The 13,825-nt window shown below is 54.1% G+C and overlaps 1 protein-coding gene across 9 annotated transcripts in view; it reads right to left on the minus strand.

Annotated features, from left to right (window-relative positions):
- Positions 1 to 12,268, minus strand: part of DNM2 (dynamin 2) — a 101,613-nt gene extending 89,345 nt beyond the window's left edge. For 3 of the 9 annotated variants that reach the window (XM_081232130.1, XM_081232129.1, XM_081232127.1), the window contains exon 1: positions 11,930 to 12,265. In XM_081232130.1, the coding sequence (XP_081088256.1) occupies positions 11,930 to 12,090 (161 nt within the window). In that variant the 5' untranslated portion in view covers positions 12,091 to 12,265. Of the gene's footprint in view, positions 1 to 11,929 lie in introns of all 9 variants that reach the window. The other 6 variants (XM_081232131.1, XM_081232125.1, XM_081232132.1 and 3 more) reach the window with 5 other exon arrangements.
- Positions 12,269 to 13,825: the final 1,557 nt, after the last annotated feature.

Consider the following 13,825-nt stretch of genomic DNA (forward strand, 5'->3'; position numbering starts at 1 on the left):
GCGCTGTCATAGCTGAGCGGAAGCTAAGGAGACGGGACGACCCAATGCGATGTGGGATCCTGGATGGGGTCCTGGGACAGAAAAAGAACGTATTGGGGACAGCTGAGGAAATGTGAATCAATTCTGGCTTTCGTTAATAATAATAATATGCCGAGGTTAATTTCTTAGCTGTGAGAAATATACCACAGCAAGGTAAGAGGTTAACTTAGGGAAAGACGGGTGAAGAGTATATGCAAGCTCTCTGTACTATCCTCATAAATTTCCTGTATGTTTACAGCTTGCTTACTTTCTGTAAATCTAAAATTATGCCAAAATAAAAAATTTCTTAAAGAAACAAAACAAAGGCAAAAACCCCTCAAGACACTAAGTAGCAAAGAACTTGGCATGAGGCATGACACATTCCAGCGAGATTTTGCACTATCAAAGGTAAGACCTGGGAATTCCCTGGCGGTCCAGTGGTTAGGACTCAGAGCTCTCACTACCAGGGCCTGGGTTCAATCCCGGTCAGGAACTAAGATCCCACAACCTGCACGGCACGGTCAAAAAAAAAAAAGAACACAAAACCAAAACCAAAACCAAACAAAAAGACAGACTTAATCATGGCATTTAACGTGGGGGGGGGCGGACATTCACACATAAAGATAAAGAAAAAGGATCTGAGAAGAGCCACAAGCTGATGAAGGTGGTCCCAAGCAAAGGGCGAGAGGAACCTCCACCTTACTCTTCCTATAGGAGAGAATTGTATTTTACAGCAAGTAAACAGTCCAAGAACTCTTGTAATTAAAAATCAAGCTAGATGGACCTAGAGACTGTCACACAGAGTGAAGTAAGTCAGAAAGAGAAAAACAAATATCGTATATTAATGCATATATGTGGAATCTAGAGATACAGCACAGATATTTGCAAAGCAGAAATAGAGACAGAGATGTAGAGAACAAATGTATGGATACCAACGGGGAAGGGGAGGGTGGGAGGAATTGGGAGATTGGGATTGACACATATACACTATTGATACTATGTATAAAATAGATAACTAATGAGAACATACTGTATACCACTATGGAAACTCTACTTAATGCACCGTGGTGACCTAAATGGGAAGCAAATCCAAAAAGAGGGGATATATGTATACGTATAGCTGATTCATTTTGCTGTACAGCAGAAACTAACACAACATTGTAAAGCCGCTACACTCCAATAAAAATTAATAAAAAACAAAAAAAAATCAAGCTAGGACATCCTTTTGCCAGGAGCGTATTCCAGGTAGGGGTCTCCCCACCTCAGAAAGTGGCCTGCTCTGAGCTCGTTGGCAACCTGTGCCAGGCGGTGCCACAGGGAGATGCCACTAGGGCAGAGGCCGCTGGAGCCGGGCTTCTGCCTGAACGGCTTCCGCCTAGACGAGGGGAAGTGTTGCAAGATGAGGAGACGTGTCAGCCCAAACCACAGGCAGCCTCTCTCAAGCTGAGTGGGCGGCTCACAGCCTCCGGTCACAGGCCCCCTGATCTTGATTTATAGATCCTTGGGACTCCATCGCCCCACCAGCCAGAAAAGAACAACTCTGAGGGCATCATCCTCAAAGCCACTGGCTCCCTGGCTGCAGGGCCTGCTGAGGGCCTTGTACGCAAGCAGGCTGTGACCCTCCAGAAGGATCCTGGCCATGAGCACAGAAGACAGAGGCCCCATGGCTGGGACAGTAGGGGCTGTGTCCCCACCCCACCCCGGGCTTCCTCCAGGGCTGGCCTGGCTGTGCCAGGGTGTATCACCCGGCAAGCAGACGTAACCCCAGCTGGGACTGTTCCTGCCTGCTGTGCTCGCTGGCTGGCCTGCCAGTCCCTAGAGACTCTTATGGCTGGGAAAACGTGTCATGGGGCAGAGTCTCCAAGGCGCCTCGTCCTCCTCCTCCGTCTGGGCATGAGGGTGTCATCGGGGCCCTGGACAGCTCTGCTGGCCACCTGTCCACACGCTACGGGTCTGTGGTCCAAGTGGGTTCAAGTTTAGGCAAAGGAGGTCTCCCAGAACAAACAGAGCATGGTTCTCTATGCTGTGGCATTTGACTGGAATTCCCCTGGGAGTTTTATGTTGGTCTGGGGAAGGGTCTGGCACTGGGCATCTCCCCGTGACGGACACTAATGGGCTGCCAGGACTGAGAAGTGATGACCCCAGCAGCTTCCTTTCCTTGGTTCTTGGTCCAAGCAGGCACTTGGGTATCCACGGGCAGGGGGGTGGGGGTGGGAGGGAAGCTGCCTTCAGACCTCGGGTCCCCGTTGTGAGAGTGTGCCAGCGCCTGGACAGAGTGGGGCCCATTCCTTCCAGGGCTGCCTGGCACCCAGGCAAGAAGCAAGAGTCTGAAGGGATGGCTCACTGGAAGCTGTGCAGGGGGCCTCAGTAACCTCAGCCCAGGGAGGGGGCCCTGCTCGGCCCCATCTCATAGCCAGGAAGCCAGTCCAGGGAGATAGCCATGCCTGGCCGGCCCGGAGGTCTTACCCTGTTACTGTTATTACTCTGTGCCCAAGGGGCAAATCACAGCCCTCCCCATAAAAAGGATACACTTGCTTCTGTCCCCCCTGGAGCACCCCAAACCCTCTTCTATTCTCAGTCCCACACAACCCAGGTGGGCTGTGAGCCCCCAAAGGCAAGTCACAGGGCTGTCCGCTGGTCCCCTTCTCAATGGACATCTATGCAGTGAAATTAATCCAAGTTTGGTCTTAAGGTACCTTCACGGAACAAATATGCGTGATCCTACTCTGTGCCAGGATGGCGAGGAACACTCAAAGATCCCTGCCCTTGTGGACCTGCCGTCTGCGGCATGGGGAGGAAACAACACAAAACAGTTTCAGGTCCTAAGACGAGCTCTGAAGAAAACACATCTAGGCACGCGGTCTGAGTGCCAGGGCCCTGTGTGAACCAGGGTAGGTCAGGGATGGCCTCTCAAGAGGGGTGAGGTTTGAGCAGGGACCCAAGGAGAGAGGGGCAGGGGGTGGAGAACTCTGGACAAAGAGGAGATGTGGAGGGAGGAAGAGAAAGGCCCTGAGTAGGCGTGAGTCTGGGGGGTTCAGGGGCGGCCAGGAGGCCGTGTGGCCGGTGGGATGAGCTTGGGGGACAGTGGGAGCAGGCGAGGGTGGGGGTGTTGGGGGGCCAGTGGAGGACTTGGACTTTTAGCCCAAGTGTGGGGGCCACAGAGCGTGGTGGGCAGAAGAGGGACATGCCCAGACTCAGGTGTTCACAGGTACCCTGTGGACACTGTGGGCGGTGAGGGAGGCAGGGCGGGTGCCAGGGGACCAGGGCAGAGGCGACTGCACTGGTCCAGGCCGTGGAAGGGGTCGGGATGGGTGAAGCGCAGCGAGGACACACTGATGTAGGAGCACTGGGATGGATTCTCTGGCCAATCCCAAGTCCACTCATTCAACCCAGGTAAACAGCTGCCGGGCAGCATCCTGGTCTCCACACCCAGGGAGGGAAGGGCCACACAGCCAGTGCTGGCCATCCACCTCCCCATGTCCTCCTCTGTGTAGACACGTGTTCTACACAGGTATCCCATGTCCACGTGCAAATCCTGGGAGTGGGTGACAAGAAACAGCCTGAGCATCCATCACCACCAAGAGACTGGTGAACGAACAAAGGTGCCTATGTACCATGGAGTACTATGCAGCCGTGACAACAACAAGAAAGCACCCTGTATAACAGGCCATGAGCCTTGAGCCAGGGCCCACAGCCAGGCAGGATGGGCACAAAGGTCCTGGTGTCGTCTGCTTCCAGGCAGCTGCTGTCTGTCTGTCCTCATCTGGACAGAAAGACCTACTGCCTCCTCCAAGAAGCATTCCCTGACCACTATTCCCACCCCAAGGCTCCCTACGGGGCTGCCGTCTCCCACATGCCTCCCCACTCCCTTCTCACTGGAAAGTGCCTCCTCAGAGAAGAACCTCTAGGGCCTCTTGGGTAGAGTGAACAAGTGGGTAAGGATGGGGCTCAGAGCCTCACCCCCACCGCCTGCCCCATTTCTGCCCCCTCAACTGCCTCATCTGTAAAATGGGGCCAAGCTGAGGGGACGTACAGACAACACTCAGTGCCTAGCACATGGTGAGTAGGTCAAGGGCATGGAAAGTCCATTCAGTGTGACAGGAAGACCAGAGCCGCCCCCCAATCGCCACCAGAGGAGGCAACTCGAGCAGCTGAGCCATGGCACCGGGCACCCCAATGGGCACTGCAAGAATCCCCACAAGGGCTTCAATTATTCCTCAACACCCGGCTTTGTTCCAGAAACTTCTGAGGTACAAATGCAGTGCAGAGGGAGGGAAAACTGAACCCTGTGAAGCTGGAGCCAAGGGGGAAAGGGAGGCTGGAAAATCCAGCGGAGCCAGGGGTGAGGATGCTACTTCAGGTACAGGCCAGCAGGCCTGGGGGAAGGGGGCCACCCATGAAGGCCGAGACTCTGGGTTCAAGTCTGGCCACTTGGGCAAACCTCCGTGACTCAGTTTCCTCGTCAGCAGACAGAGATCAAGCACTGGCCTCGAAGTAGGTGAGGCGCCTTGTACCCAGGTCCCAGCATGGATTCTGGCAAACAGCACGTGAGACAGCACTGTCCTCTCTCATTGGGACAGCCGCAGTGACTCCTGCTGGCCCCCCACCTCCATTCTTACCCCTCTGGGAGGATCAGGAAGCTCCAAGCAGCAGTTACAAACATTTCGACGAAGCAGGACCCCCTAGGATGTGCTGCGTGGTTGGAAAACAAGTTTCTGAACGATAGAAACAGGGTAGTCCCAGTTCTGGAAAGAAGATGTACCCCCAAAAGAAGCAACCCCGAATAGTGCTGTGTATTTTCTATAGGTACCAGCGTGTCCATATGTACGTAAACACGAGAGGGCTCTGACAGGACATATGCCAAACTGACAGTGGTGCTTCCACGTGGAGCTGGAAGGGAGGGACAGGGTGGGCAATGTATCCTTCCTCATCTGTCATGGTTTCCCTTTTTCTGAGAACTCAGTCTTCAGTGTTCTACTTATATAATTAAAACTTAGGAAAGACAGGCATCTGACAGGCAGTTTCCTGACCCTCATGGGCCCAGTGTGGTCTTGCCTTCGACTCAGGTCCCTTTCCATATCTGAAGGGGGCACCTGTGGAGCCCTCTGCCTGGGACACCCTTCTCTGGGGTCTTCAAGGGGCTGGCTCCATTGCAGGCCCACCCTGACCACCCTGTCTGAAGCAGCCCCTGCCCAGCCACTCTCTCACTCTCCCCACCATTTTCACTGCACTTCTCCATCTTCAGAATGTCACTGCTCATTTAACCATTTTGCTGACCTCTGTCCATCTCGGTCCCCGCTGGGTCCCCAGCACCCGGCATGCTGTCAGACACAGAGTTAACAACCTCAAGGATCTGGAAAGCCAGAAATCGCTCCATCCGTCACCTCGGCCCCAGCCCCAGATACAAGCACCGCAGTGTCCACTACTGACCTGATAGCCAAAAGCCATGGCCACACCTTCCCAACCCCACGATCCCCGGGCAGTGGGCTCTGGAGGAGACAGGCCCAGCTCAGGGCCCGCTCCTGCCCTCCTCCCTATGTGACTTCAAGCCAGTCCACCTCTGAGGCCTCAGTTTTCCTACCTGTGAAGCAGGGATGCTAAGGGCAGTATCTGCCCCCAAGGACTGCTGGGACCATGTGGTCAGATTTTAGACATAAGTCCCCGGGGCACGACACACAGTGACGCTCCACAAACATCAGCTCTTACTGTGTTATAAACAGCCAGCAGCAGGTGAAACCGAAAGGGCCACCCAGCTCCCTGTCCAAGGTGAGGGTGACTCCGAAGGGGAAAATCCCCAGCATCTAGCAATAGATGCCAATACTAACAGGAACCCCAATGTACCTGGAAGCAGGAGTCTTTTCTCTCTAGTGCCATTTTGCCTCGGAGGCAGGGTAATTTTTTTCTTTATTTGCATTGTGGCTAATGGCCTATAAATATCTCATTATTGGCTTGCATTTTTCCAAAGCTCTAACAATAAGGGCTTAATTACAGCATGCGGTTGGCAACCCCAGTAAATTAAGGGTTAGCCGATGTCCCCATTCCTTTCTGCAGCTGAGGGGCCTGTAATTTCGGCATTTTCATTCAAATCAGGCAAAAGCTTGGCAGATGCGGCTCTGAACCAAATGCAAACACCAGAGAGACACAGGGTTCCATGCCGTGCCCAGCGCTTTCTGCCCACACTACCTTTGAAAACTTCAAATCTGGAACTGTCCACGAGGCCATCCTCTGCCCTCACCCACAATGAACCGGACTTTTTACCAGAGGATTTCAATCCGTGTACCTAGCGAGGGCCATTATCCCCAGACAAATAACTCTGAAAAGCATTTGGGCAGCCCAGAGCTGAGCTCTGGAGAAATCGGTCTTCCTGGTTATAAACATAATCCCCAAACAAGCCAAAACGAACAAAGAATTATGTGGGGAGACAACCCACATGTGGGGTTCGAAGCTGTACATTTTTCCAGGCTTTTTACTATGAAAATACAACTGTTTGGAATAAGATGGGCTCACACGTCCACTTGGTCTGGGCCCTAACAGGTCTTGCAGAGGCTTTCTGGGTCATTCAATCCTCTTCTAGATCACTCTGAGGAGTTATTTCGTAGTTGGTTGTCTGGACACATTGTCTAGTCAATTCGATACTGTTGGGCCTTTTTTGCTCCCAATTTCCCACCATCATATGCTGAATGAGCACAAAAAAACTCTCATGGCCAAATGTTTGTTCACAGTCACCATTCCCACTTAGAAACAGCAGGAACGGGCTCCCACAAGCATTTCAGGACCTGGTTCACCAGCTGGTTCCAACTGCATCCCCAGAGCTCAAAGTACACTGACAGGTGCTCAATGAGTGTCTCTGCTAAAATGAGGCGTTACTTATATTAACAAAGTAATCATGAATTCCTTTTCTTTAAGGCAAGAGAAATTAACAACTGATCTTCAGAGTCCTGACCCAGGGCTATACAAAATGCACAGGTCTAATATTTCACAAGGATTAGCTCATTTGAATGCTCAGCCTGATCCCAGGAGGGAGGAACCATCATGATCCCCACTTTCCAGACAAAGAAACTGAGGCCCAAGAAGTGAGGTCATTCAGCTGATGGATGCCACCTTCCCACAGGTGCCTCTGGACTCTGCTTGCTCCGGCTGGCCTGGGTACTACAGATCACACAGGCAAAGGCCCTTCGGCTTTGCCTGAAAGGAAGGACCATGGAAACAGCAGCTGTCATTTCCAAGTGTCTTTGAACACCGAAGAGCTGTTAAGGGACAAACCAGCCCAAAGAGCAAGCCATGTGCCCACCCCTCAGTCTGGCAGGGACGTGAGCCAACGGTCATCTGACACGCATTCATCCAGTACCCACTGTGTGCCCCGCAGCGGCCCCATGATACAGCTACGTCTCCCTGCAGGGACCCATCACCCGAGACCAAATGGAAACGCAGCCGGAAACGGTAGAGTCCGTGGGCAGCTGTTTCTTGTCAAAAGAAAAATGGCACCGGGCCCTACATGTGCTCCCAGGCACTACTCACTGAGGGCATCGAGGCAGAGCTGCACATCAAAGGCAAGATCAGGGCTTCCCTGGTGGCGCAGTGGTTGAGAGTCCGCCTGACGATGCAAGGGACATGGGTTCGTGCCCCGGTCCGGGAGGATCCCACGTGCCGCGGAGCGGTTGGGCCCGTGAGCCATGGCCACTGAGCCCGTGTGTCCGGAGCCTGTGCTCCGTGACATGAGAGGCCACGACAGTGAGAGGCCCGCATACCGCCAACAACAACAAAAAAAAAACCTATAACCTCCCCCTGCCCTCTCCATAATCTTCTCTTTTTTTTTTTCCATAAAACGGTTATCTTCTACCTTGTTTCTTCTTTATCTGCGTCCTGCTGGAAGGTCAGCTCCCCCAGGGCAGGGGCTTTGGTATCTTGCTCAGGGCTGTGTCTGCAGCCCTAGAACAGAACCGGGCACAGAGTGAATATATGCTCAGAAAACACTTTTCAATGAACGAATGAAAAATGCATGACCTTTTAAGTGCTTTTTCACACTAGACACTCTTCCAAGACTCATTTAACCCTCACTCCACCCTTAATGCCCTAAGAGGTGAAACACACCCAACCTGGTGGCCTGAATGGGGCCCATGAGTAGGTAATGTTAAGAGCCCCATTTCCCAGCTGGGGAAACTGAGGCTTGGAGGACAAAGACTGACAGGATCAAGTTCAAGACTGGGAGACTCCAAGCTGGAGGCCTCAACCTCTGCCTCCCCTTCCTGCTCTTCTCCCAAGGGAAAATTTCTAAAGCCCTTCCCTTTGCCAGTCCCTGAGGCTAAATGACAAGGGTCACCAGGGAGCCACATCCTCCACTCTCTATAGGGCCACGGGTCTATCTGCTGGTACAGGGCAGGACAAGCCCTGGGCCTTAAACTTAAAGGTTGCCGGGGCCGGGAGGCTCCGGGCAAATATGAAATGGGCCTGGGCAAGCACTAGGGAGTAGTGGGGACTCTGGCAGCTCAAGGGGCCACTCCTAGTCTGATGGGGGAGCCAGTGGCTGCTGCTTCTGAGACCCAGGCAGTTCGTGCCAGGCACAGGCCCAGGAAGGCCAGAATACAATGATTATAACAGCAGTAGCCACGGGTAGAGGGTCCATGCACTCAACACATGTTAACTCACCCTGTCCTGCAGAGAGGGCCTAGTAATCACCCCATTTTACGGAAAAGGAACTGGGCCATAGTTACACAGCCAAACATGCTAGAGCCAGGCCTAGGGCCCAGAGCCTGTGTGCTAAACCGCTAAACCCTAAACATCTTTGGGGTTTTTGCTAGCACGAATAAAATCTTGATTTTGATGCAAAATCTCACTTTTAAATGTTGACAGCTAATTAAAAACAAAACATTTTAGGGCTCCCCTGGTGGCGCAGTGGTTAAGAATCTGCCTGCCAACGCAGGGGACACGGGTTCAAGCCCTGGTCCGGGAAGATCCCACATGCCGCGGAGCAACTAAGCCCATGTGCCACAACTGCTGAGCCTGCACTCTAGAGCCCATGAGCCACAACTACTGAAGCCTGCAAGCCACAACTACAGAAGCCTGCACACCTACAGCCCGTGCTCTACGACTAGAGAAGCCACTGCAGTGAGAAGCCCGCGCACCGCAAGGAAGAGTAGCCCCCGCTCGCCGCAACTAGAGAAAGCCCGCATGCAGCAACGAAGACCCAACGCAGCCAAAAGTAATAAATAAATAAAATAAATAAAAAACAAAAAAAAAAACCCAAAACATTTTAAACTCCATGCTGGTGAAAAACAAGACAGAGCAAGCAGGCTTCGGCCTCCGTGGTCATGGACCTGCAACCCCAGGTACGGGGCTGGGCTATCTGGGCTATTCTCACTCTCGGATCAAGTTCTTAGAAAAGCCACAAGGAGGAGGCAGGGAAACAGAGCAGCCCCTGCTGCCCCCAAGGCACAGAGCTTGACATGCTCTCCTGTTTGTTCCTTGAAACCAGCCGGGAAACCCTCTATGTGGGTCCAGGGCACAAGGGAGGAAAAGGGTCCTCAGCTGCAGCACAGTTTGGCCAAAGTCACAAAAAGAAGCAGGCAGTGGGACTCAAAGCAAGGCCTGCCTGCCATCCCCCTATGGCAGGGCTTTGTAGCTGAGAAGCCTTACCCACACTCCAGAAATAAAAAGAAGTTGGCTTCTGTTTGAGCACCCCATACCCAAAGAGAGGCCTTTTTACAGCTTTGGTTCTCGAGCCCTGAATTAATGCGCTTAACGACTGATGTCACGCTGCAGGCTCTAGGAGGAGGTCGCCATAGGAGCCAGCTCAATAGCAGTTGGCAGTTGCCAGATGCCAGGGTGGGTGGGAGGGAAAGGTGAAGGGCAGGGGGCCCAAGAAGAGGTGGGGATGGGAGAGAGACCCGGGGTCTCCAACCCAGAGCCCTCAATCCCTCACTGAACAACCTCGAGCAAGAATGCTCAGCTCTCTGAGCCTCAGTTTTCTGCTCTGGAAAATGGGATCACAGCAGTGCCAGCCTCATAAGGCTTAAATGAAGTCCAGTGTGTAACTTCAGAGCACTTTTAATTCTGACTAGCCTTCGTTGTCGATATGAAAGGAACCAGCCTGGGGAGTAAGAGCCCCAGCCAAGTACACCTACTGTGTGCCAGGCACTATGCTAAGTAAGCACTTTCAACATACCATGTCACTGCATCCTTGCAACAGTCTTGTTGAGGGTCCATCACTCCATTTTTCAGAGGGGAAACTAAGGCTCAAAGAGGTCAAACAATCTGTGCGAGGTCACAAGGCAGATGAAATGGACAGAGCTTTACAGACGCTCACAGGAAGCCTGGGCAGACAGGAAGATGGCCAAGCTGGGGGCCCACAGCCCAGCCCCAGGCTCAACCCAGGCCGCGCTGATCCCAAGTACACACCTTTCCGCCACAGTAGACAGAGGGCATTGCGCCAGAGACAAAGCAGCAAAGGAGGAAATTCGTGCTGCTGGGAGCAAAACCCCAGGCCTCTGGGAAGGCAGGGGCGGGGCTGGGCGCCCAGCTGGGCTCCACTGAGTGCCAGCCTAGTGGCCTTGGGCAAATAGCGAGTCTTTTCTGAACTGAACCAAGAAACAACTCAGCTTGGGGCCTGCTGGATGAACATTACCTCTTAACATTGATAACAACAATAATAATAATGATGACTATGACGTTATTACTTGGCAGCCACAATCACCAATGGAGTCCTTCCCAGAATGCAGAAGTGGCCACCCATCTGGGAGGCAGAAGGACAAGAGGTGGGGGAAGGGAGAGGGGAGAACCAACCGCCCTCAGTGGCCACAGGGTCCATTCTCATCCATTAGCTTCCAGAATCCTGGAAACAGCCCAGAGAGTGGAATTTGTCCACTGGACAGATGGGCAATCTGAGGCTTCTTAGGGTTGCCTAGGGAAGGCTGTATACCAGCTCTTGCCACCACAACCTGATCAGGCAAGAAGTTCCTTCCCAGGACCCAAGGAGGGCCCCCAATTTTCAGGCTTTAGCTTGGGGTTTGGACCCTATGTTCCAGGGCCCCGGAGGCACCCTGACATGGGCCAGGAAAGACTCCTGGAGGAAGTTCCCCCTGGGGTCCTACTTTCAACAGAAAGGAGTTCAGGTCTCATCCTTCAGCTCCCTTCTCCTCTGCATGCTCCCACCACCCCCTGCCACAGAGGTGACGGCTAGGGCATTGACAGGCAGATTAGGAGGAAAGACACCAGGACAGACAGACAAAAGGGTCCACTTGGAAGAGAGGAGCCAGCGTTCACCAGGCACCAAGTTGAAGAGTCAGCCCAGGAGAGCCAGACAACAGGGTCTCCTAGGTCCAGCCAGCCAGTCAGTCAGCAGAGGCCAGCTGGATAACCCAACAGAGGAATAGCTAAGTGTTAAAGTCTGGGAGGGGAAGGAAGGGCAACCAGACAGGACAGGTCATCCTGGATAGCTAGCCAGGCAGCAGGGGACTGCCCTGCGGTACTGGACAGATGGATAGCCAAATGGTGGCGGCGGGGAAACCTATCCAGGACAGAGAGTCAGCCAACCAGACGACAGAAACTGCTCCAGATAAATCAACAGCCAGCCAGACCGCAGGGATCGGCCCAATAGATATCTAGGTGACAGGTTTCGAACAGACAGAAGGGAAACCTATCCCTGACCCACAGACAACCAGATGGCATAATTCACCCACTACAGCCGGGGGCCAGAGAGTCGGCGGGGGTTCACCGCACCTCCTGGCCCACGCCCCCAGCCCCTGCAGGGAGCCCTCCGCCCAGGGCGTCCCACAGGGCCCGCCTCCCTGTCCCCGTCCCCGTCGCGGGCACGCAAGCGCCGCAGTTACGCCGGCAGCGCAGGACGCGCCATTCCCGGTCCGCCCTCCGCGCCCTAGGCCGCCGCCTGCCCGCTGTCGCCGCCCCGCTCGCTCACCGGCCCACGAAGTTCTCGAGCACCGAGCTCTTGCCGGCGCTCTGGCCGCCCACAACGGCGATCTGCGGCAGGTCCAGGTGGCAGCTCTGGCCGATGGAGCTGAAGGCATCCTGCAGCTTGTTGACCAGCGGGATCAGCTCTTCCATCCCGCGGTTGCCCATGGCGCCGGCGGCCCCGGCCCGAGAGCCCAGCGCTCCCCGCCCGCCCCTGGCCCTCGACGATGCGGCCCCGCGGCGTCCGCGGCCGTTGCTCCCCGCCCGCCCGGGCCTCGGCGCGACGCCCGCTCCCGGCTCGGCCTCACGGTCGCCGCCTCATCCGGTTCTCAGGCAACACCCGACCCAAGCGACCTCCCGCCCGGGCCCTGGGGCTGCACCCAAAGCTCTCGCGCCACCCTCGATTGGTCGGCTGCGCTGTCACTCGTGCACATAAGCCAGTGAAAGCGAAGCACGGGCCTACGGCCAAATGAGTCTTCCCCCTGGGGACCTTCTCTCGGATTCATTGGACAAAAGAACTGTCGCTATTGTGCTAGAAGCCAATAGCGGCGGGAAGCGAGTTATCCAGGCCCGGAGGCGGTGTTTCGGGAAAAGGCATTTTGGCCCCGCCCATTAGGGGCAGTTCCAGGATAGCAGGAACGTCCGCCAATCTTATTGGCAGGGAGACCGCCAGTCAACAAAGCTGGCCAATGATACTAGGGATCGGTTCTTAACCACGGTCAGTCACTTGACGCTACCTAGTTCCCTAAAAATTTCCCATTGGTTTATATAAATATCACCTCGTTCCATCAGCCAACAAATCAAGAGACTGGGACTTAACCTCCGAATCTTGACTCTGATTGAAAACCGTACCTGTCCATCAAAGAACCTCCTCCCGTTCTTACTTGTGATTGTCGTGTCTACTGGAGTCTTCCGGAGCAGAGGGTAGGCCCGCAGTACTCGCCAACGCGCGCCACCTCCTGGTAGGACGCAGTGGCGATCCTCACTTGTGAATTTCTGGGCTCTAGAGAAAACTATAAGTCCCAGAATGCGTCTCGGGCCCGGGCTTGCAAATCAGCTCCCTGCGCGGGGTCCCAATGCACTTTGAAGGTGAGAGTCAGGCTGTTAATGGTTCCTAGGGAGAGGCAGTCTAGCACTGTCTCGCTGGCTCCCACTTTCACTCCTATTAAGTCGTCTCCATGCCCTTGCAAACGCTGTGCTCTCCCCTAGGAATACCTTCCGCTCACTCCTGTCTTGATGCGGCTAACGCTCCAACGTTGTTCCCCTGCCTCTTGAACTTCAGCGCATCTTGGATCTTTTTTTAATAAATGTATTTATTTTTTATTTTTGTCTGTGTTGGGTCTTCACTGCGTGTGGGCTTTCTCTAGTTGCGGCGAGCAGAGGCTACTCTTCGTTGCAGTGCGTGGGCTTCTCATTGCGGTGGCTTCTCTTGTTGCGGAACATGGCCTCTAGGCATGAGGGCTTCAGTGGTTGTGGCACGCGGGCTCAGTAGTTGTGTCTGGCGGGCTCTAGAGCACAGGCTCAGTAGTTGTGGTGCACGGGCTTAGTTCCTTCGCAGCATGTGGGATCCTCCCGGACCAGGGCTCGAGCCCGTTTTCCCTGCACTGGCAGGCGGATTCTTAACCACTGTGCCACCAGGGAAGCCCCTGGATCTTTTTGAGTACCCAATGAAACTCAACGGACCCTTTCCCCAGGAAAAAACACGTTATTTTGCAGGTAACGTGGGGGTTCTTGGAACTGGGAACTCTTGACCACTTGGAAAAGAGGCCGGGAATAGGTGGAACAATTTTAAGGCAAGTGATTTGATTATGCTGGGCATAGATAGGCCAGAGAGACAGCCCAGTAAGGAGCTAGTGGCAAAGGAGGTGGGGAAGTAGTCTGACAGAGTGGGGCCATAACAGGG

The sequence above is a fragment of the Mesoplodon bidens genome (genome assembly GCF_964165515.1).
Source record: "Mesoplodon bidens genome assembly, chromosome: 4".
Lineage (NCBI taxonomy): Eukaryota > Metazoa > Chordata > Mammalia > Artiodactyla > Ziphiidae > Mesoplodon > Mesoplodon bidens.